The sequence below is a fragment of the Cibotium barometz genome, chromosome 14, assembly GCF_041138505.1.
Source record: "Cibotium barometz isolate CiBa-2024 chromosome 14, ASM4113850v1, whole genome shotgun sequence".
In the NCBI taxonomy this organism is placed as follows: Eukaryota; Viridiplantae; Streptophyta; class Polypodiopsida; order Cyatheales; family Cibotiaceae; genus Cibotium; species Cibotium barometz.
In genome coordinates this window covers 41,039,938-41,063,525 of record NC_141059.1, presented here as the reverse complement: position 1 = coordinate 41,063,525, position 23,588 = coordinate 41,039,938, and the positions used below count along the sequence as shown (strand labels likewise).

The 23,588-nt window shown below is 38.7% G+C and overlaps 1 protein-coding gene and 1 pseudogene across 2 annotated transcripts; both read right to left on the bottom strand.

Annotated features, from left to right (window-relative positions):
- Positions 1-5,228: 5,228 nt before the first annotated feature.
- On the bottom strand, positions 5,229-7,149 carry LOC147632029 (pathogenesis-related thaumatin-like protein 3.5). Of its 2 annotated transcripts, XM_086808607.1 has the most exons (3): positions 6,514-7,143; positions 5,692-6,403; positions 5,229-5,579 (listed from the first exon to the last, which is right to left on the bottom strand). In XM_086808607.1, the coding sequence occupies exons 1-3, from the start codon at positions 6,578-6,580 to the stop codon at positions 5,426-5,428; spliced, it is 933 nt and encodes a 310-aa protein (XP_086664733.1). In that variant the 5' UTR covers positions 6,581-7,143; the 3' UTR covers positions 5,229-5,425. The 2 variants fall into 2 exon arrangements, with proteins under 2 accessions (XP_086664733.1, XP_086664734.1); XM_086808608.1 differs by lacking the exon at positions 5,229-5,579 and having other exon boundaries at positions 5,688-6,403; positions 6,514-7,149.
- A 14,358-nt stretch (positions 7,150-21,507) lies between these two features.
- LOC147632028 (uncharacterized) lies at positions 21,508-23,151 on the bottom strand (annotated as a pseudogene).
- Between the last annotated feature and the right edge of the window lie 437 nt (positions 23,152-23,588).

Here is a 23,588-nt window from a genome sequence, read left to right as displayed (position 1 = left end):
ATAGAGTTGAGAGAACATGTGATGGAAATGGCCAAACAACTGGAAGGATAAGATAAACAAAGAACAAGCACTCTTTGAATATAGATGTTTCTTGGAATTCCATTGAGTACAAACCCATTGTTAATAATCTTGGGAGTTACTATATGACCGATCTATGAGAAACCGCATCCATGAGCAAACCCAAGGTCAATGTCCTCATGAAGGTGCTCCAAGTGATAAACACTTACCAAAGCATTTCCACCTCCAATCTTCCTAGCATCCATGAGAAAACCCAAGGTCAATGTCCTCCTAAAGGTTCTTCAAGTGATAAACACTTACCAAACTTGTGGTTCCACCTCTAATCTTCCTAGTTTCAAGCATGCATTCTTACCTTGCCAATGAAGAAACAGGACCCGTTAAATCTTTTTGGATTTGTACCAAGGATTTGTACCAAGGACTTTTAGCCCCTGTCTTGATCCTAGCACTCACAAATGATAATGTCCATCTATTTCATACTACTACAATCTAACATGCTAAAACCTTGGGAGACACTTTCCCCTTTTCTCGAGAAACAATGAGCATACCAACTTTATACTTACAAAGCTTGCATACTTCCCATGTCTCATCCATAAATTGCTCATATGTTATTATAATGAAATTCATAAATTGCTCATATGTCTCATCCATAAATTGCTCATATGTTATTATAATGAAATTCCATACATTTCTCATGTTGTTATAATGAAATTCCATACATTTCTCATGTGTTATTATAATTAAAACCTTGATCACACTTACACTCATTTGCACATCATAAATGCCACATCACCAAGCCAAAATCTTTGCACTATCTTTTTTAAGCTGTATTGCATGATGCATCCCATCATGCTAGCAAGAACCTCTCATGTCTAGCCCCTTAGAACCATCTAAAAAGCATATAAAACCATCATCTAGCTTCTTGAAATTATTCCACATGAATGCCCTCCAAGTATAAATTTTTACCTCCCATGATTTGTCTTTTGATTGCTCTAAAGTTAGAAACCTTTGGCCTAGTGTGAATAGCCCAACTCAATGCCTCCATCTCATTCTTGTGTAACGATGTAATTCTCTAGGATGAGGTATGTGGTTGGAATTTTTGTTGGACCATTATTTTGCATCTCTTTTAATGCTTTTCAAAGTAGTATCGTATTACAACTAGTCTCTCTCTCTCTCTCTCTCTCTCTCTCTCTCTCTCTCTCCATAGAAGCAGGATTCTATGTTTGGTGTTGCTATTTGGTATCCTAACATGTGATTAGATGTCACACATTCTTTTTAATGTGTGTTGCTCAAACCTCAATATGGTGTTGCTGATGAAAGTATATATTATCAAGATTTAATTTTTATTTTAAATTAAATATGCCATATTCAAGTCTTGATATGACATAATATGCATTTTAGGCAAGATGCAATAGGGACCATTATCAAAAGATGGATCAGTAAGGGCTATCCAAAAATTATAAGCTTATACATGGTGATGCTGTATGTGGGTCCTATGAAAACACCATCGATCAAGGGATATCTCTAATTTGCGGTTTTTATTGATGACTACTCTAAGGACAACTGGGTGTATTCATTAAAACCAAAATTAGAGTTTTTACATGATCTAGACACTTTATTTTCATGGTGGCTAAATATGTGTCTACATGCAAAGTTGGCGGCACCCTTCATACAAATTGAAGGGGGGGGAGGGGAGGGGAGAGGGATTATATGTAAAAGGAGTTTCATAGTTAAAAGAGGCATAAAACATCAATGCATAGTGCCTTACGCACCTCAGCAAAATGATGTAGTTGAGAGAAAGAACATATCTCTCATGCGGAGATGGCACATTGCATGGATAAAGGCTAGGATTTTCCTTATGTTTTTTAGTTAGAGATAGTCATGTGTACCACTTATGTGCTAAACAGATGCCCCACCAAGGCCTTATAGATAGTTATCTCTTATGAAGCTTGGAATGGCAAGAAGGCCTTATAACCATTTATATGGTGGTGAATGGTATCAAAGCAAGTTTTCTTAATCCTTATCCCCTTGTCATCCATGAGATTCTCTTTTGATTGTCTTAGATTGATCTATCCTCTTAGGTGAAGAAGGTATATCCTATAATGTTTTGTTTACTATGTTAACACAATTTTTTCACGTTTCGGGGCATTTCGAGCACCTTTTTTGGGACTCTTTCACATTATGTAAGGTTTTTGCAAAGGGGAGTGTCGATTCGAATTGTCTTCATGCAATTTTTGGCTTTCAACACAAATAGAACTGTCATCATCTTCGACATTACATCTTCGAGCTCATCAACAATAGCTTTGACTGCATCACCAATTTTTGCATTCCTACTAGTAATATTTCTAGACTCTACACTTTGCCATTTTCCATACACTTTGCAAGTTTCCTTTGTCCATCAATGATCTATTGGCAGCCATCTCAGTTATATTCATCAGTGGGCATTAAGAGTACCTACAGATAGTTGGGATATTTTCATTTTGTGCCAAAGGTTTGTTATTTACAGGCTGAAATGGTAGGCAATTATGTATTTAGGATGCTTTCCATTATGGATAAGCTTTAGGGGACCAACTAGTATTCGTTGTGTTCCTATATGATGTATCATGTATTGGTTGTCAAAGGGCTTTCGAATGTCATTATTAGCTTTTAGGCTTGCCCTATATCACCAACGTAGGAGAGTACAGGTACTCTGGATGGTAACACTAGTTTAGATGTAACTATGGTATCTTTCTCTACACCTCCCATAGCAACAGAACAAGCAGGTGGGATGGCATTGATGCACATGCACATGCATTGGTGGAACTTTCGTGAAAATGAGCATTATTTCTCATATTCGCTCATGTAAAACTACCAAGTAGGCTTGGGATAGACTTGTTGCTATTCATTACCAGCAGGTACAAAATAACGAGGTGGCCTATTTGCACAAGCAATCAGAGTCTGAGCATATGAATAAGGGAGAGTTAATGGATGGGCTTCTCATAAGGATTAAAGATCTTAGGGAGTAGCTTGCATGCATTCATGAGGCCTATCTAGATAGTTTGTTGGTGTCTACTATTCTGATAGCTTTGTTGAATTCATACCATGGTTTTGCATCCACACTTTGGCTCATGATGAAGGGTAACCCCAATGCCCTTACATTTGATGAGTCAGTGGAGTTCTCTTGTAAAAAGAGCAATCTCGACAAACCAAACTAACATGTATGTGGGAGATCAAGCATTCGTCCGTCTGCCAGTCAAAGCGGCTAAAGGTAAAGCCTTTTCTCAAGGTAGCCTTTGGCTATAAGCCAAAGGTAGAATCAAGTAAGTCTTCTGGCAAAGATGTCGATGGAGGGGGTGATAAGCATAAGAAGAAAGGAAATGCATTTACTGTTGGAAGCCCAACCATTATATCAATAAATATAGAAAAAGCCTAGAGAAGGAGAAAAAGAAAGAGTCAAGCATGGTTGTGGCTAATGCATCAGCGCACCAAGTTATGAAAGAAGGAAGAGTTAGTAAACTATGCACGGCATTTGTTGTGCAATACTACAATTATGATCCCTTTGTTCATGATGTATGCATGTCAATGATGACAGATGAGCATGTCATTACTTCTCAGCGTGATGTGTTTTCCTCCCTTAAGTCTGCTCCTTAAGGGGGAGGCATAGTAACATGTGCAAACAACTCCTCATATCCTGTGAAAGGAGTTGGTGAGGTTTTTCTCACTATTGCAAATGGTGGGATAATCACTCTCTTAGAAGTCTTGTTTATGCTAGGCATTAAAAAGGACTTGCTCTCAGTCTCTGCCATTACTAGGGCAGGCCTAGTGGTCACATTTGTTGATGAGACAGGTGTACAATTCATGATCGAAGCAATGGAGACATCAATGTGGTACTCTAAGCCATGACGTGGAGCTATGGCATGCCTGTTTTTGTCACTTGAATTTTCAGAATTTCCTTAAAAGGCAAGAGATGGTGCCAGAGCTGCCAAAGCTTGAGGCCCATTTTAAACATGTATGTGAGGGTGCATTTTAGGCAAGATGCAATGAGCACTATTCCCGAAAGATGGATCAGTAAGGGTTATTAAAAAATTACAGCTTATACATAGTGATGTATGCTATGAAGACACCATCCATCGAGGGATATCTCTACTTTGTGACTTTTATTGATGACTACTTTGTGACTTTTATTAATGACTACTCCATGCATCCCTAGGTTTATATCTCGTTGAAAGCAAAGTCATAGGTTTTTACATGCTTTAGACACTTTATTTCCATGGTTGAAAATGTGTCTCCTTGTAAGTTTTCACCCTTCGTATAGATTGAGGGAAGGAGTATATGTCAAAGGAGTTTTATGTATATATGGTTGAAAGAGGCTTTTACCTCTCATGCACTGAACATGAATACCCACTTTATATTCACGCCTTAGGCACACTTTTACCTCTCATGCATTAAACATGAATATGCACTTTATGTTCATAGGAAAATACAAGCATATATGCAAGTAGAGGCTCATGATTTGTGGTTGTATAAACATTACATTGTCTACATTCCAAAAAAATGTGTGATTTTATGTTTGAAGTATGAGATTCTGTTTCTTTTTTAAGCAACATGTTAAAGGAGCATATTATAAGGTGAATAAGTTCATTGTATTTTAGATTCTCAATTAGTAGCTTACATGCCATTTATGGAAATAGTTCTTTGCCCAATCACGCTTTCCTTAAGTGCATTACCATACAAAATCTCATACAATTAAAAAAAAACAAGTTGAAGTAAAGTCATATTCCTGTCATCTTCCTAGTTAGCCTTGATCTTTGCACTTTGGGATACTAAGAAGATGGCATGGGACAAGCCAAGGTCCCTTTTGAGGTGGTAAGAGTAGAAAAAAGGCACCTATACAATAATGGGATATCTTTACAAATTATACATGAAAGCATGAGTAACATGGAGATCTTCATCACGACTATTGCACCTAGTGTGAAGCTTCTTCTTGGAAGTCGGGAAGATCTTTCTCCATTAAAAGTATCCTTGCACTTTGAAGCTTCCATATTTCAACTTGTGGAATAATTTAGATGAATTTCCTTCAAGGTATGCTGTGTAACCTCTAGTCGTGGCCTTCCTTTGCCATGCTTTCTCTTTAACATGTGCCATACCTCATGATTTCTCTCCCACATGTGCAAAATTTAGTCTCCCATAAAGGGTTGGTATATGAGACTTGCGATCGGATCAAGGGTGGTGTATGAGACATGGAATGTGTTTGGTGCATATATGATGTAGGTACACGGCCTGAGGGACATGAGAAAGGAAATCAATGAAGGCTCCTAGTGTGAAGGATTGGAGAGTAAAGGAAAAGCTCGTTTTAAAAGTTCTTTATGGAATCCCTTTAGAAAAGGGCCCAAACCATGATGTGAGGCCTTCTTTGCAAAAAGTGGAGGGTTCAATGGTCAAACATGCATTGCCAAGCCACGTAAGCCATGACGGTTGCCACTAGGACGAGGGAAGCGGTTGGCCTGGCTCCAACCTGGCCATTGGATGATGAGCTGGCGTAACCTTGGGCACCCGGTTGTTGCAACCCTGTCACACTCTTCTGGCTGCAAAGAATAATTTTTTAATAACATGAAGGTTGTTGGTATGAACATTTAATTTATTCATAACCTAAGAATAAGGCTGAAGGTATGAACATTTTATTAACCTAAGGTTTACCTTGAGGAGCTGGGGCAGAAGACTATGGTGTAGTCGGCGCCTGTGCATGTGAAGGTGCTTGTGGGATCGTCGTACGCATAGCTGTACGCTTTTGGGCACGCCGTCTTGAATATTTGTGAGTACGCCGACGGCTTGCACGTCGACGGATTGGCGTACTCCCCTTTGCAGCAGTACTCCGCCGCCCCGAAGGCGTCGCATGCACTCCTGCAGCCCACCACCACCGTGGCGCTCCCATCGCCGTCACCTTCCGACGAAACCACTTGCAGCGCCGCCGGGCAGTTCAGTCTGATATCGCTCACGCAGCCCGCCGTCCCGCACGTGCCGGATCCCCCCGTCGCTACCACCGCCACCGGAAGGTTGTAGCCGTCCACCAGACTCACGTCGTAAAAGTCTTGTTTTACGTTGGCCTGGGCGCCCGCCAGTGTGAACTCCGCCAATGTCGCAGGAGTTGCTGCCCCCGCCCCCTCGCACTTCGTCTTACCGCCGCAATCCCCCGACGCGCAGCTGCCGATGCCGGACGAAAAGAACGTGCAGCCCGTTCTGCCCCAAAACCTGCCGGACCAGCCAGCCGGAGCTAGCAAGCTCACCGATTGGCCGGGAGCTAGTTCGAAACCGCCGTTGGACAGCAAGGAGGATCCGGCATTGGAAAGGATGCCGGGCCACACGATGTAGGAGCAGCCGTTCGTAAACGTGAAAGTAGCTGCGGACGTCTCTGATAAAGAACAAGCATAATTGAATGAGAGCAAATTAACGTCGTATGATGTCTTGTCAAGCTACGCGGTTAAATTCAAGACGGGCCTAATCTCCATTTTAATCACTCACCATTGCAGAAGGTGAGAACCGTTAGAATGCAACAACCCAGCAAAGTCCAAGAACATGGCGGCTTCATTTTCCTCTACACACACACACACACACACACACACACACACACACACTCAGTCTCTCTCTCCCTCTCCCTCTCTCTCCCTCTCTCTCTCTCTCTCACACACACACACACAGCGCACAATACTTAAAGCTACCTAAAGGCAACCATCCAAAGCAACAAGTGCATCGATTTCACCACCACCATTGGTTTTTTTTTTTTAGGACTTTTTATAATTTCACTCAACCAACCGATTTGTGGATAGCCAGTACTTCACATCAAATTTTCAAAATGTTCGTGCTAAACGCATTAGATTTCGAGAATCTAAAATGATAAGGTATGATTTTATAAGATTGTGGCCCTTGCCCACATTGCCCACTCCTAACATCTGTGAGTGCACAACCATTACTTTAGTCATGGCCAAATCCGTTTCAACCAGCACCACCATGATGTTAATAAAACATCCCAACTTGGAAGGTTAGGAAAGATCTCAATAATTCACCCACTTTACCATAAGATGAAGAGTGTGCCTCAACCTTCCAATTTGATAATTATAGTAACTTCAATAGCAAGTGTAGAATAGTGTGTATGTAGTATACTACGTATGCATTTCAAGCTTTCTTTTTTTTTGGGAACAATAAGTATATATTTATATTAACAGGGCAAAAAATTCATTTACAACAAGTCTTTTTAAACTCCTACCACATCACTGTTGAGAGATATAATCGTGGTGTTGTGTGTATGTGAAAAAGCACCCTAGAGGTGCAAGATATCGTGGCAAGATAAGAATGTCACATGTAATATTGAATAGCGTGTGAGTGTTGACCAAAAGAGTGAGAGTGCCACATAGATGATGTGTAAAGTGGGATAAGGCTAGAGGGCCTATATCATTGTATGGTTCATTGTGATATGCAATAGAATAGAGATCAAGTGTTGAGTGTGCAATCTCTCTCTCTCTCTCATGGAGTTCTTAGTGTGGTTTAATCCACCTTAATTATGTTGCTTAAATCATTGTCTATCACCATGATCAATCCCATTTTAGGAATCTTAACATGGTATCAGAGCTTGGGTGGGCTCTTGGTCATGGTGAATATTTATGTATAGTTTTTCTTGGTTATGAGTTCTTTGATTAAGCATTATTTTTAGTTATTATGAAAAAAAAATTATGCACACTCATATTATCATTTGGATTTGCATTTGTCAGGATTTGAGAGGAGATTTGCAACAAGGAGGTTGCATAGAAGCTGCCCAAGAGAGTTGCAAATGGGATTTTTACAACATGGAAAGCCTGCTCATCATCATGGAAGCTGAAAATGGAGATTTCAGCATTATGAAGGCTATGGAGTCTTCATCATCGTCAAGGAGAAGCTGCCAAGAGAAGATATGCTGCTGATTATGCCTTAAGAAGGTTGGTTTTGTGAAGTTTTGCCTCGTAATTTTGGTATTAGAGCATGGAAGAATGCTAAACTGTGAAGGGTTGCTTGATGGGATGGAAGAATCCCAAGGTCCTTTGCTTGTGAGCAAAGAGAAAAGGAGGTGCATGCTTGTTGAGTGATGTCAAGCAATGATGGGCTGGTTGTAGTCCATATATTGGAGCATGTTGGAAGGACATGGCTCATGGAGTTCACTCATGGAAGATGGGAAATGATCGGTGGAAATCATGGAGCTTTCACCACATATGGCACCTCAATGGTTTCTCTTGTGAGAAACCTAGGAAGAGAACTCTTTGAAGATGCCTATTTTTCATGGAAAGGTAGCATGCAAATTGAGCTTATGAAGAGCTCAATGGCCATATTGATGGTCTCATGGAAGACCTCAACTTGGAGGTCTTGAAGAGGCAAAGAATCTTGCAGCAAAGAGAGCTATGTTTTTGAGCTCATTTGGGAGCTCATGGAAGCCGTTTGGATGGCTAAGAAGGTCATGGATGGAAGATCAGACCTTGCAAGAGGTGTAAGCAAATTTGAAGGCACGTTAAGCCTTCATACCTTCATACAAAGGTCTGCTATGCAAGGGAAGCAAACCCTTGCCGAGTGCTAATGGACGCTATAACTACAAGGACAATGAGAACAAAGGAGAGAAGAACAACGCAGTAGGCATTATAGCATTGGAGGACAAGCTTTGTGAATGCCGTGGAAGCAAACTATGGCATAGAGAGGTGAAGGGCAGCAAGATAAAGGTTCTCAAACAACAGAGGCAGTTGTAGGCACTGTAGTGAGGATAGCTATGAAAGATGACCAAGAGAGAGAGAGAGCACATCTACATTAGTAGAAAATGATAAAGTATGGCAAGCATACTGTAGGTAGCAAAGAGCCAGCGCAGTAACTTAAAAAGAAAGGTGGCATGACCACAATACAGAGCAGTGCCAAGCTTGAGCTAAGGAGCTTGTGTGTCGGGCTGAGGGCTCTGCCGGAGGACTGAGAAACGATCCATCGTCTACAATCTGGAAGGCTAGAAACAGAAGACAAGAGGGGGCCTTTGCTCGAGTTGTGACATTGCTAGGCTTTTCAGAGTTGTCTGCAAAGTGGGCAGCGCAACACCCTTCTTGGATGCTTGGATCATGGAGCATTGGTGATCTCTATCTTGCTTTTGTGTAGCACAGGGATGGTGGTCGCCATCATGAGCAAAGAAAGTAAAAAAACAGGCATAAGATAGAAAGATAAGGTTTCATGTGTGGTGTACAACACACTTAAACAAGGGTGCATTCACACACAACCAATTTTTAAAGTTTTTAAGAAGATGTTCACACACACATCGAGGGTTCCCTACCTGGTTGTGACCAAAATGGTTTGTACAATTTTTATTTTTCACCCACAATTAATGATGGGTAACCGTACTCGAGCCTGCGTGCTCAAAACGAAATTTTTTTGTATTCACCCATTGGTATGAGGGTCGCTGAAGCTCAAAATGGTTATTGCGTGATGTGTGCATGAGCGATGCATGTGTGAGGTGCATGCACATAGGTTGGTTCCCACCTGAACTTCTATGTTCAAATTGGACTCAAGGGTTCCGTTGTGTGCGAGTTGGCTCAAAATGGACTAGGTGTCTAAGATGGTAGACACGCGCACACATGATTGGTTGATGGACACTCCAATGTATCATTGAGGGGGAGTGTTGAGAGGTAGCGATTGCGTTTGTGTAATGCTACATTGATATGGGTGATGCATGATGGGTGAGTTGTGGAACACCTCGATTAAGAGGGGGTGTTGAGAGATGTAATCGTGGTGTTGTGTGTATGTGGGAAAGCTCCCTAGAGGTGCAAGATATTGTGGCAAGATAAGAATGCCACATGTAATATTGAATGGTGTGTGAGTGTTGACCAAAAGAGTGGAAAAGGGAGTGCCACATGGATGATGTGTAAAGTGGGATAAGGCTAGAGGGCCTATATCATTGTATGGTTCATTGTGATATGCAATAGAATAGAGAGTGAGTGTGCAATCTCATGGAGTTCTTAGTGTGGTTTAATCTACCTTAGTTATGTTGCTTAAATCATTGTCTATCACCATGATCAATCCCATTTTAGGAATCTTAACAATCACTTCTATTCCTAGTCTCTATTGAGAAGATCACATATCATATCCCACCTCTTATCCTCCCATACGAAAGAAGACTTCTCCCAAGATATTTGGTACCCCAGACTTTCACCACCACTGGTCTCCTACCCACAAGGTTTTCAATTAAGGCTAGAAAGGTATACACTAATTGCTTCTCCTTTTGGTACCACCTTTTAGTTTTGGGTCCAAACTTGGGATATTTGGTCCTCACATCTTTCCAAGTGTGCACTTGCCACATATCAACAAATGTTAGGGTACCCTACTAGTATGTGTTAATATCCCATCATCTGAGGCCTGCATCACCTAATCCTTGCCTGTAATGCCTAGACTGCCTCAATAGAAAAATTATTATTAAGCTTATTTATATAATATATAGACCAACAATAGTGCACACATTTGAACATCATCTTTGACGACACATCTAGCCCCTGAGTAGCCCCTTTGTTAAATATCAACAACAAATTCCTAGAGATCCAAATCCCCCACAAAAAACAATACCTTGTAATATCAACATCACCTACCCCATTAGTTAGTCTCCCCAATAACCAATCTCCCCAAAATCCCTTAAAACCCAAGCTCTCATTTTCCCATTTGCCTATCCTACCCCATAAAACATCCTGATTGCAGGATGATCCCATAAAACATACTCTCCCTCTTTAATTGTTGCTGATTTGCATCTAGAACAAACTCCAGCAATAGTAAAGCTCCTTTAAAGAAGTTTAAATCCAAGGGGTAAGGCCAACAAACATACTCTCCATAGAAATGTATCTGAGGCCTGCATCACCTAATCCTTGCACCTAATCCTTGCCTGTAATGCCTAGACTACCTCAATAGAAAAATTATTATTAAGCTTATTTATATAATATATAGACCAACAATAGTGCACACATTTGAACATCATCTATGACGACACATCTAGCCCCTGACTAGCCCCTTTGTTAAATATCAACAAATTCCTAGAGATCCAAATCCCCCACAGAAAACAATACCTTGTAATATCAACATCACCTACCCCATTAGTTAGTCTCCCCAATAACTAATCTCCCCAAAATCCCTTAAAACCCAAGCTCTCATTTTCCCATTTGCCTATCCTACCCCAAAACCTCCTGATTGCAGGATGATCCCATAAAACATGCTTTCCCTCTTCAATTGCTGATTTGCATCTAGAACAAACTACTCCAGCAATAGTAAAGCTCCTTTAAAGAAGTTTAAATCCAAGGGGTAAGGCCAACAAACATACTCTCCATAGAAATGTATGAGCTTTCACTACACTAGAATCTTCAATTCCCATATTAGACTCCACCTCTTCCTCCAAGTACTCAAGCACCACCTAACTTTCTAGATTTTGTTACAATATATGATATTAATCTCACTCTTACTCATTTCCTCATATACTGCCTTGGTAGTTATTTTATCCAATTTAACCCCATTGAACCGGGCCCAATCATGTATCCAAGAGGCTCCATTAAAGGCTGTAGAGGTCCAACTCTTCTAACACAGAATTCAAAACCTGTAGCTCACTCTGTTATATTCCAAATTTCCCTACAATCTGATGCAGCTCTTTCTAGCCCACCTGTGAAGTCCCAAAGGCCCCCTAGTCTTCTTAGACCCCTGTTGTTTAGCCTTCTAGATATCCTAGCATTAAGTTGAGCCAAGGGGGGGGGGAGGGGGTTAAATCTATAAATCCACCAAATGCCAAGGCTAAAGGAGTTCCCATAGGCTCTAGTGTGCAACCATTCCATTTAATCGAACCCATCACCTCTTTCCAATTCAGGCATAGAAATTTGCAAGAGGGGGAAGTTCACAATTTTCAAAGGAGAAAATGACAGTAGCTTATCCTTCCAATCCAACCCAATCCACTTGCCTTTAAGTTGAACTTCATATTCTTCCACCACCTCTCTGAGCATCATGGTCCAGATTCCTTCCTGTTGAAGACATTTAGGTAGGCTAATTACCACCATAGCCTTAGCATGAGTAGGCAAGTGATGAATCCCCAATCCTCCCATCTTTTTGGGCAACCTGACTTTATCTCAGGCCAACCATGCAGACGCCTTTCTACCATCATTGCAATTTCTACAAATGAAGTCTCTAATTAGGGCTACAGTGTAGGCATATGCTCACTTATGGTAGTGCTACGTGTGAACAGGGCTTAACTAAGGGCACTTTTTCCCATGTGATTTTTTCCCTTGGATATCAAGTGTGAAAGGACACTCTATCCATACAACTTTTGTACTTCTATATTATATGGATGTGACTCACATGCAAGGGTTAACTTGCATTTTGTGATCACCACACATTTTGTGTCTAGCTCTCTCTCTCTCTCTCTCTCTCTCTCTCTCTCTCTCTCTCTCTCTCTCTTCTATGTGAGCTTCTTCTCCCTGCATCCATTAGAACATTTCAGAGGTCATTTAGAGGGCCTTTTAGAAGAGAGAGAAAATAGCCACCAAACCAATGAGCAAGCAGGCAACGTAACGTTGAAAATTAGATATATTCATTTAAAAAAACTAAAAAAGTTTTTATGTATATTCCAAAAAAAATCATATTCATCTTAAATAAATAACTTTTTGGAGAATCTGACAGAAATTGCATTGAAGACACCTGCCCAAGTACAGATGGAGAATTTTTCATCCTCGATATTTTGTCTTTTCTTGTCACGGAGGGAAATTTTAAAGTGAAAATTTAAATTCTTCTTCTCGTTTTGCTCTCTTCATTCTCCTAGATACCCACTGCTTTTCTTCGTCCTACTCTAATCTTTCATTTCTGTATATTTTTTAAACAATGGCTACAAACCATCGGTTTATATCATGTCGGTCATACCCTGCATTGGAGGACATTGAGACGAAACACTTCAAAGGCCAAGGAGACCTAGATCATCAGTGTTTTCTTTACTTATCTCCAACACAGTCAATGAACAGAACCAATGGACACAAGTTCAAATAACCAAGGGAGCCTAGGTGCTTATGCAACCAAGAAGGCGAAAACATACAAGCAGCAAGAACATTTTCATAACGTCATGGAAGGGTACAATCAAAGACGTCAAGATAGAGAGTGGAAGGACAACTATAAAGGAGATGCTTGTGAAACATGTCTACATGCACAACAACGAGCTTGTACTTAGCAGAGAGGATCAATCATCCTTGCAAAACCACATAAAATAAATTGTAATCCTCTGAACCTCAAAGAAATTCATTATTGTTATCAGTATTAATACCATTAATCATTGAATTATTGTTCTCATTCTCGGGTTCAATTGTTTGTGTATGCAGATGTGTATCCATCATATGAAGAGTGGCAACCAATTGAGTGCATCATTGGGAATGATCATGACTATGGTACATGCACACATTGGGATCATGACTATGGTACATGCACACATTCGGCAGAGAGGGGAGGAGTAAAAGAAGCCTTGCAGATGTAGGTATTTTTATTTATGACCACTTTTACTATTTGCTGGACAAAGACAATACCCATGGACACTTGGAAAAGCTGCCTCTCCAAGCAGATTGGAACCACATAGATTGGCCAATTCCTGATTCATGCATTATAGAATCTGTTAAGAGAAAGTTTACAAAGACGTGCAGCAATCACTACGAGGGAGTAGTCCCACACACGGATAGTGAAAATTGTGCTCTACCTGCCAATAACTGTTTTTGTGGAGCTTTTCAATGTCTGTGAGGTTAAAATTGCAAAGACTATGCTCATTTGCAAAAATCTAGATTCTACATTCTTGGCAACTTTACTTGATAAGAGCTGGGACAGGAAAGTGCATGAAGAAATCCATTGTCAGATCGCATATCAGAGACAGTGAATGTTAAGTACATGATAGCAACACAAACATTCATCATGTCATATTGCTACAAACGGTCTCGTTACATCAAAGGGGAGCTAGTTCCAATGGATCAGGAAGCGGCCAGTTTAGAGGGCAACAACGTGATAGATATTGAAGTATATGATGCAGACTCAACCTTGCTCACAGTCATTTCAGTGCAGGAGCTATGCAGTCTACAGCATTTGAGGAAAGATATCATAAACAAATGCATACATGAGATGCGATCAGAGTTTTCTTTCTTTCACACAATGGAAGAAAGGTGCTGCAGAGAAGAGAAAATATAATTATTTGCAAAGATTTGTAGAACAAAATAATTATCATTCCTATGTAACTTCAATTACCCATGTACTTTTGATCCAAGACAATGTAATTTTTTATATTATCAACACTTTTGATTACAAGACAATGTACATCATTTTTATATTATCAGTACTTTTTTTATTAGCAATGAAAGAAAGCTTGCAATGTATACGAGTAATCACTTTGATTTATAAGAAATTACTTCAATTAAATGGATTGTTTTTTACATATTCTGGAACTATGCCAGAAAAATCATACAAGCCTTTTAAATAAGGAATTATTGTCTGTTCCAAAAACCTATCATCTACATCTCCCTCAAAAGGTAGGGGTGATATACAAGTGTGCTCTGGATTAAATATCCCCTTCTTAGGGATATCATCTATCAACCAACAAAGTATTATGTATGTCAATAGGTAGATGGATAATGGCAAAGGGCTTAGTGTATAGCGGCACTCCCTCTTTGCCTGGATGAAACATCCTTGGATGCACTTCACAAGCCCTTTAATCATAGATAAAATAAAAGTCTCTTGGCTCAAAACCTGTTTCCGTGCAAAGCCCTCTGATCATAGGTTCCAAGTTCTACGGAGCCATTAAGGACCAAATGGCAGCTTGGAAAAAATAGAGCACAAACTTGACAAAATCGGCTACTCCTGGCCTAGCATCATGTGCATATACCCTATACAAAATGTTCTCGCCCCGCTGATATTGAAAGGAGAACATACTTCCTTTTGAGAAGAAGACCATTTACGTCTAGAATGATCAATCTCTAAATTCAAAAAACATTTCAATTAGTTTGATAAGAAATGTTACAAACCTTCACTACTTATAAATGTAGTGGGCATGTCTTTAAAGATTGTTACAAATAAATTGTCTACTGGCTCACATAAATCTTTTGAGGTGTATGTTCCACATCTCCATCTGTGTCCTTGAGCACAACTCCCTCCTCCTCTTCTAGCTCCTTGTTCTGGTCTTCCACAACATTCTCTTCCCTACCCTCCTCAACCTTTTGTCATTTTCCCTCCTCCTCCTCCTTACCCTTCTCTTCCCTGTCCTCCTCAACCTTCTGCCCTTTTCCCTCCTCCTCCTCCTCACCCTTCTCTTCTTTGCCCTCCTCCTCCTTCTCTCCTTTTCCCTTCTCACCATTCTTCTCTTGATCAATACTCTTCTCTGCCTTCCCCTGGTTCAACACTCTTCTCTGCCTTCCTCTGGCTGAACAGGTCCATCGTCGATGAGAACCTCAACCTCATATGGGAAAGTAGGTGCATTGTGGGGTCATCTCCTCAGCACATCTGAAGATCATCTATATCATCGTCACTCTATATAGCGCTCCACAAAGAGGTTTTCGTATATTTCAATAGTTGACTGCAGTGAAAGGGAAAAAAATCATCAAGTTTAGTAGAGCATAAATTGATGATTGCTAAGGTAGAAATGATCAACAAGTTTTATTACCTTGGTCCATGTAGGGTTATGTTGAAACAGGCTGTCTAGTAGGTACTGCATGTATAATAGTTCTCGAGCCACATGAACAGCCATCTGTTTGATATGGCACAGATATTTCCTTGATTGCAGAGTCATAAATGCCCTCAACAAGGCAAATAGGGCCAATGGCTCTAAAAGCATTCTCTTAATACAACTGTTAAGGCATACAAATTTAATAAGACACCAGAAATTATAGGACTTTGGAAAAATAATCGTGTTGACTTCCTTGAAGTTGCAGTAGGTAAACCATCTTCTTATGTTATCCGGTGGGGTACTTTTGACCCTTAGCAGAGGAGCTAGTTGAGAATTAAGAATAAAAATTTCTGTCTGGGACTCTGCAGGGATCTTACACTTTACCAAACTACCAAATTTTAAAAAAAAAACTTAACACCAGAATTTGTCGTCAAACTTGAAGCAAACATATACAGTAGACTCAAATGAAGAAGAACTTACTTTAGACAAACATACATAATAGAGTCAGAGATCTGATCTCTCTCTTGCTTCAATATATTTAGGTCCACCAAGCCAAGACTAAGTTGTCCCTCCCCATCGTCTAGGGCTACGAAGACATATATACCATTTTGAAATTTTAACAATTCCTGTAAATTAATAGCATCTAATTCTGTAGTTTCCTCTCGGTACAACTTGTCCCTTGAAATTTCATCCTCGGTAGGCTTCTCCATGGCCTTTGCATTCTTCTGCTTCAGTCCTTCCTGCTGTAACCTGGCCTCCTGTTTAGCCCTGGCTCTTGTATTAACTTCATGTGTCACCTCTGTGATCTTTATGTCATCTCTCTGCTTCCTAACATGGGGTATCAAAAGAATATCTCTCATTTTATGATTAATTATTTTGGTAGGAAACAGAAGCTTCTCAAATCTCCACCTAACTCTCTTCAGAGTCTCAAAATCTTTAACCATGATGGTGATTCTATTATGCATGTGTGCAGCAACTATACACATATCATTGAAATATTCTAGAATAAAATCTTCAGCAACCTCCTGAAGACAAAGCAAGCCTGTTCTCTTCCACCTCATCTGAAGAGACCATTGATCACAAACTGACCTCACTAACCTCTGGAAAGGGGCCTTAGGAATACATAGCTCAATACATTTTTGAGCTTTCCTAATCTCCCTTAAAATCGTAACCCTTTGAGAGAATCTTCTACACCTACTGGCCTGTTTCAAAATGTGCATAGGCTTTCCCTTTCTCCTCTGTTTAGCAGTAGCCTTCGTACCAACCTCGGGACCCTTGCCCTGCCTATGGGTAGTTCTCTTAGTCCTCGCCATACAAAAAACTGCACATTTCAAAACATATCCATAAGCAAATCTCTCTCTCTCTCTCTCTCTCTCTCTCACACACACACACACACACACATACACACACATTACATATACGCTTTACATTTCTATATAAACGCAGGTACAAGCATATGAGCATTTGGTCACAATAGCCGAAAGACACGATATCCCGTTTACAAACCTCTTAGATTTTCATATTCGCGTCAAATGGCTACGAAGGCACAAGCATGATAATATATCTATATATATGTGTGTGTGTGTGTGTGTGTGTGTATACATGTATATATATATATATACACATGTATATATATACATATATATACATATCTATATATATATATATGTATGTATATAGACACGTATATATATATATACATATCTATATATACATACATACATATATATATATATATATATATATATATATATGTATATATATACGTGTATATATATATATATATACACGTATATATATATATATACATACATATATATATATATACATATATATATATATATATATATATATATATATGTATATATATATACACACACGTATATATATGTGTATGTGTGTGTGTGTGTGTGTGTATACATACACAACTATATTCGTTGTTAGAATCATATAGAAATTTGGTACACATAGCCGAAAGACGTGATATTCTATTCTGGGACCTTTTAAATTCGACTATTTTGGGACCTTTTAAATTCAACTATTCACGTTGAGTAGCTACTAAGAATATATGCATCCAGTAGCCATTTGACGCGAATAAGAAAAAGTAAGAAGACTGGAAATGGTATATCGCGCCTTTCGGCTATCATAAAGATATTGGTATATTGTGGTGTATGTTTAATTATTTTTAAGCATGTTTCTTTACAAATAAGACAATACAGTTATCGATGTACATATATATATGTATTAAACATACATATATATTTATGTACAGGGACGACTATATTGTCATGTTTTTAAAGGAACAAATGCGCTTCCGATGCCTACTAGTTTTTAAAAGGTAATTTTAGTCCTGTTTTTGTGATCATAATGTGATCTAGAATAGGTACCTGCTAAGAGATTTCGCTGAGCTGGAGTGTTGGTCATGAGGCTAATGGAGCGTTGTCGTGAGGCAGTAGGAGCGTTGGTCATGAGCTAGAGCATTGGTTGTGAGGAATTTAAAGTACACAAGATTAGCTTAAGTTTGATTTTTAGACAAAAAACCAAACACACGTTCAATAGGGCGATAGGCCGACATGAAAGCACATAACAGACATACATTGCCATTTTTTGTAGGCCTTTCTTTTTATTATTTATTTATCTCTTTGGGTTTTTGCTCCCAAATTATCATGCATTCTTACATCCTTGACAAAGGGGTAGAAGCTATGTCTTAGAGGTCAACACACACGGCCAGGTTGTTCAAGCATTAAGATGGTTTTAACCCTAGACCTAAGACAACCATATTCCAAGGTTAACTAAAGTTCCCAAGAATTTCTAAAATAAGGTTAAACTCAATTAATGATTTACACTGATACCTTAGGCAACTTCAAAAACTAAGTAGTGCTTGACAAATTCCATGTGGTCATGCATTATAGTTCATGCAATTAATTGAACAGTATAAAAATGAAAATGACATTAAATAATGGGAAAGTGCACTTTAAATGCAACACATGTAGAGAGTACTTTTTTTACCATGCATGCAAATTGACCATTTGACATAAATATCGAGGCACTCCATGTGTCACGCTGCTTCGATTGAATGTCATACGGACACGTTTAAATATCACGTTTGGATTTAAATAGCACGGCCTAATAAACTATTCTCACGCAAACTCACAGACTTGGAGAGTTTTTTTCCTGAAATTTCTCTAAGGTTAACTGTCCAGATTTTTACACAATCAGAGTTTCTATACCCCGGTTGCGAGAATCTAGCTGTCACTTGCTTCTCCGAGAGAAACAACGACTGAAAGTACACTTTGAGTACAGTTCTTTCACCTGTTAGAATGGATGAAAACCGCGACAAAATGGACACTGACATCAATCAAATCATATATTCCAGAGCAAGTAGGTGTATTACGCTTTTTCACGTACCTTCTTTCAAGACATTATTTTAAAATCTTTACATTCTTTAAGATCTCAAGGAATCCCTGCATGCAACAGCCATATGACGCGAATAGGCATAACCTGGATATTTCAAGACGGAATACCGTGTCATTTTGCTATCAAAAATAAATTTGGTTTCTATAGCCAAAAGACGTGATATTCTGTTTTGAAATCCCTTACTTTTCTCTTTTCGCGTCAATTGGCTACATACACACACACACACACACACACACACATAGATATCTATAAGTATATACTCCAAATATATATATTTGTATATAGGTATGTATTTGTATATATATATATATGCATATATATATATATATATATATATATGTATGTATGTATGTATGTATGTATGTATGTATGTATGTATGTATGTATATATATATGTATACATATATATATATATGTATGTATGTATGTATGTATGTATATATGTGTATATATATATATATATATATATATATATATATGCATATATATATATACAAATACATATATATATGTATATGTATAATATATATATATATATACACATATACATATATATATACATATATATATATATATACATATACATATATATATACATATATATATATATATATATACATATATACATATACATATACATATATATATATATACACACACACACACACATATATATACATATACATATATATATATATATATGTGTGTGTGTGTGTGTGTGTGTGTGTGTGTGTGTATACATATATACATATACATATATATATATATATACATATATATATATGTGTGTGTGTGTGTGTGTGTGTGTATGTATGTATTATATATATATTTATATGTATATATATATATATTAAAGCCAGCATGGATTATGACAGTACTGCTGATAGCTTAGATTCTGTAGTAGAAGCTAGTAAGGATATGCCAAACTTGTCCTTGATTCCTGTCATGCCAAGGAAGTCAGTAAAAAGGGATGTTGATTTCTCTATAGGAACTCGTAAGGAATAGGAGGTTGTAACAGGGATTTTGAAAGATTAGTCACTATCATTTGATGAAAAATTGTTTGATTTCGTCTACGCTTCTGGGGCTAGTGAGCAGTATCATATATTGGTTGATATTTTCAATAGGCCACTTGACATTTTGTTAATTTTGGAGCAGCATGCAGATTTTCTATCAAAGGAGAGGTCTGATTTTGAAGCTTCTCTTAGGAATGGGAGAGTCCCTACTTGTAGGATAGCTTATGTACATTTAATGGAATGCTCTCCAAGTTCCAAGTACCTGAATCTTCTCCAAGAAGGTATCTGCAACTTCCATCTGTCTGCAAAGCAACATGCTCCGTCCACCCTAGGCACTGTAGGCTACTGGAGGAATCGATCAGATTCCTATGCTTCCTTCATTGTCTATACACTATTCTCCCTTCATTAGGGGAAGAGGTGTTCTACGAGGAGACTGTTGTGCCTGCAGATGAGACCAGTCAGCCTAATGACAAAGAGATAGAAGTTGTTAATGAGGTCCAGCTTGAACGGGAGAGGCAGAAGAAGCGAAGACCCTAGACCTGGTAGGACTCAGGAGTCAAAGTTTGAAGATGCCAGATGATCTACAGGAGTTCAATGTAGAAGACAGTCAGCTGATCCTACATGTACTCCTGAAGTTTGATATTGGTGGAAAGGTGTATCTCCTTTTGAGTGACATACAGAATACATTTAGGATACGTCAGTTTTTATGATGGAGAGGAGGGTTTGTTTCAGAGGACTCTAGTGACAATGAGGCCCTCGAGTTGAATTTTGATGGGCAAAGAATGTCTAAGGAAGTGTTTTAGTAAGGCAAGGCAGTATAAGGATGATGGATTAGTCCTCCCGGACGATCAGTCTTTCAAAAAGTTTCAGGAGGGTCACGGTTTTGATAAGTTGGAGGACTCTACACGAGATTGGGTGGACAAGAGGATGCCGGCAAAAGAGAGCTCAATAGATCTCTGGATCAACAACGCGTTTGTAGCAGATGAAAGCACTCAGGTACTGAAATCTCTCTCTCTCTCTCTCTCTCTCTCATATTTCTGTGGTATTCAAATTTCTTGCAGACCTTTGTGGTATTCAAATTTCTTGTTCAAGACACTCTCTCGCTTTCTTGGCGGTACAATAATACCCAAAACATACGATAAGATAATTCTTGTAGAGAAAGTAAGTGCAGTAGATATTTTTGGATAGTACCCTGGTTTAAGAGCTTCTAGGAGAGCTTACTTTCTTACATACACTGCTAATGCTCTATCCTTCGGTATAGAGAATCTTGATGAGTTAGATGAGTATGGAAAACATTTTCTACTTAGATTCAAGCAACCAGCATACCATGTTAGCAATAAATTACTCAGGGACAGAGAATCCTGAGATTGTATTCAAAAATTTCTTGTATCATTACATTCTATTAATCCAGTGGTGATTTACATAAATCTTTTTTTCTCTCCATTTGTTTTGTTCTTGGATAGCACTTGAGTTTTTAAAAGCTTCAGATCTTTTCTGATTTCTCTTTTCTATATCTCTAAGTGTCTGAAGCATCGTAGACGACTTTAAGGTTTCTTTCCTATATAGTTGTTGGAGTATTTTGCGGTAGAACTATTGGAATACTTCATGCATATTGTTTGCTTTTCTCCTTCCTCCACCATGTTGTGTATGCCTGAAATATGCATTTCGTGCTATATAGTGTGACTTTTCCATCCCTTGAGTGTTTCAAGTACTAGGGTTTCCATATTTTTGAATAAAAAATGGCATATGATTATAGAGAATATGTTGCATATAAACAAAGAGAGAATCAGTTGTGCATCAATCAATTGTGCATATCAACTAAAAAAACATAATCATGAACCTTACCATGTAGTGTGTTATGTTGGAATCTGTCCAACCTATCTTCATGACTCTTTTGAAAGTTTGGAGGTTATCTTGAAAGCTCTTTTTATCTTGTTGTGTCCAGCTACCTTTGTCACACATTCTGAAAAGAACATCAATTGATCGCCAAACCTCTGCCTTGGCATGCCTTGATTCACTCTCTTGATCTTTCACTACATTATGGAGATTTTTCCATTGTTCGTGCTTGATTCTTCCAATGCAGTTAGATTTATATACTTTTCCTGTCTTGGTGCTTTTGTGCTTCTGGCTATGGAGGGGTTTTGATAGAAATCTTCTTGCTTTAACACCTCCAATTGATGGTTTCATTGGTACATCCTTCTCATTGGTTGACTTCTTAGTGTCTTTCAGAATACGAACGTTCCCTCCATGTAGTCCAATCTCAGACACACCTTTCCAATGAGCAAAGGGCTTCTTTTCTCTCTGGCACCTTCTTTATTTTCCAAGCAAAGCCAATGTAGAGAAACACCAATTTCTCAATGATACGGCACAACGCATGAAGGGTACAAATATGTACATTGATAAGAGGAATCTCAAATACAGGGCGAAAGTTCTCATCAATCAAATTTCGGTTTGGTGGTCTTCTCCACCACTTAGAGTCTAGCTCTTTTGCGGAATCCATGCAATAAAGATAGGGTGACCTTGCATTACCTCCCTTGCTACAATTGAATAAGCACTTGAGTGTCTTGAGGTCACCTGCAAGATGCCACTAAACTTGGAAGTCTCCCTTGTTGTTAACACTAATGATTCTGTTTTCCTTCATCTGTTCTCGCTGATCAATTTAAGAATGGGTGTATGATGAAACACCCAAAAAAATGTTTCATGATCTTCTTTCTTGACCTATATAGATAAATAGATGATGTCAACTTTCTTTCTAAACAAGAGAAAAACAAGTCTGTAGATAAATGCAATATGATTTACCTCAAATGATCCTAGCCACCATATATTTGTTTTAGATTGCATGCTGAAATATTATGGATTATCATCCTTCATGAATTTATTGAGTGCTCTATTCATTAGTGTTATTGTCACTCTTTCTATCTTTTTCATTTTGATAATCTCACATTCATCAAGCTTGATGACAAATTGAAGCACACCCCCTGTCTCCTTGTAAGTGATGTCATAGAACTCTACCATTATCTTTTGCAAAAGCTCCATATCTAGGAATATATTGTTGAATTGACTGTATTGAATGCTGCCACTTTCTCCATTGAACTCCTCTTCAATGTGGTAAGGTTTACCAATGTATTGCAATACCTCTGCATTCAGCTTGTCTCGAAATCTCCATACATCTATAGGTGTTAGAAGTAGTTTCCTTTTGATTCCCTTGGCATCAAGAACTGAAGATAGTGACTTCTAAATAGCATTGTAACCTCTTCGACTGACTCCATTACTGTCCACCATAGCATCTTGTATTTTTGTTGTGCATTACTACTGACAAATTGTTCCATTATATCTCTTTTAACCACCTTGAACTTCTTTTCCTGCAACATTTCCTTTGCCATTCTTGATGTAAGCAAAGGTTTAAATTGCTTTGCTGCTGGATGTATATTCGGATTAATATTTTCCTTGTCACGACGCAGTACAACCCTATA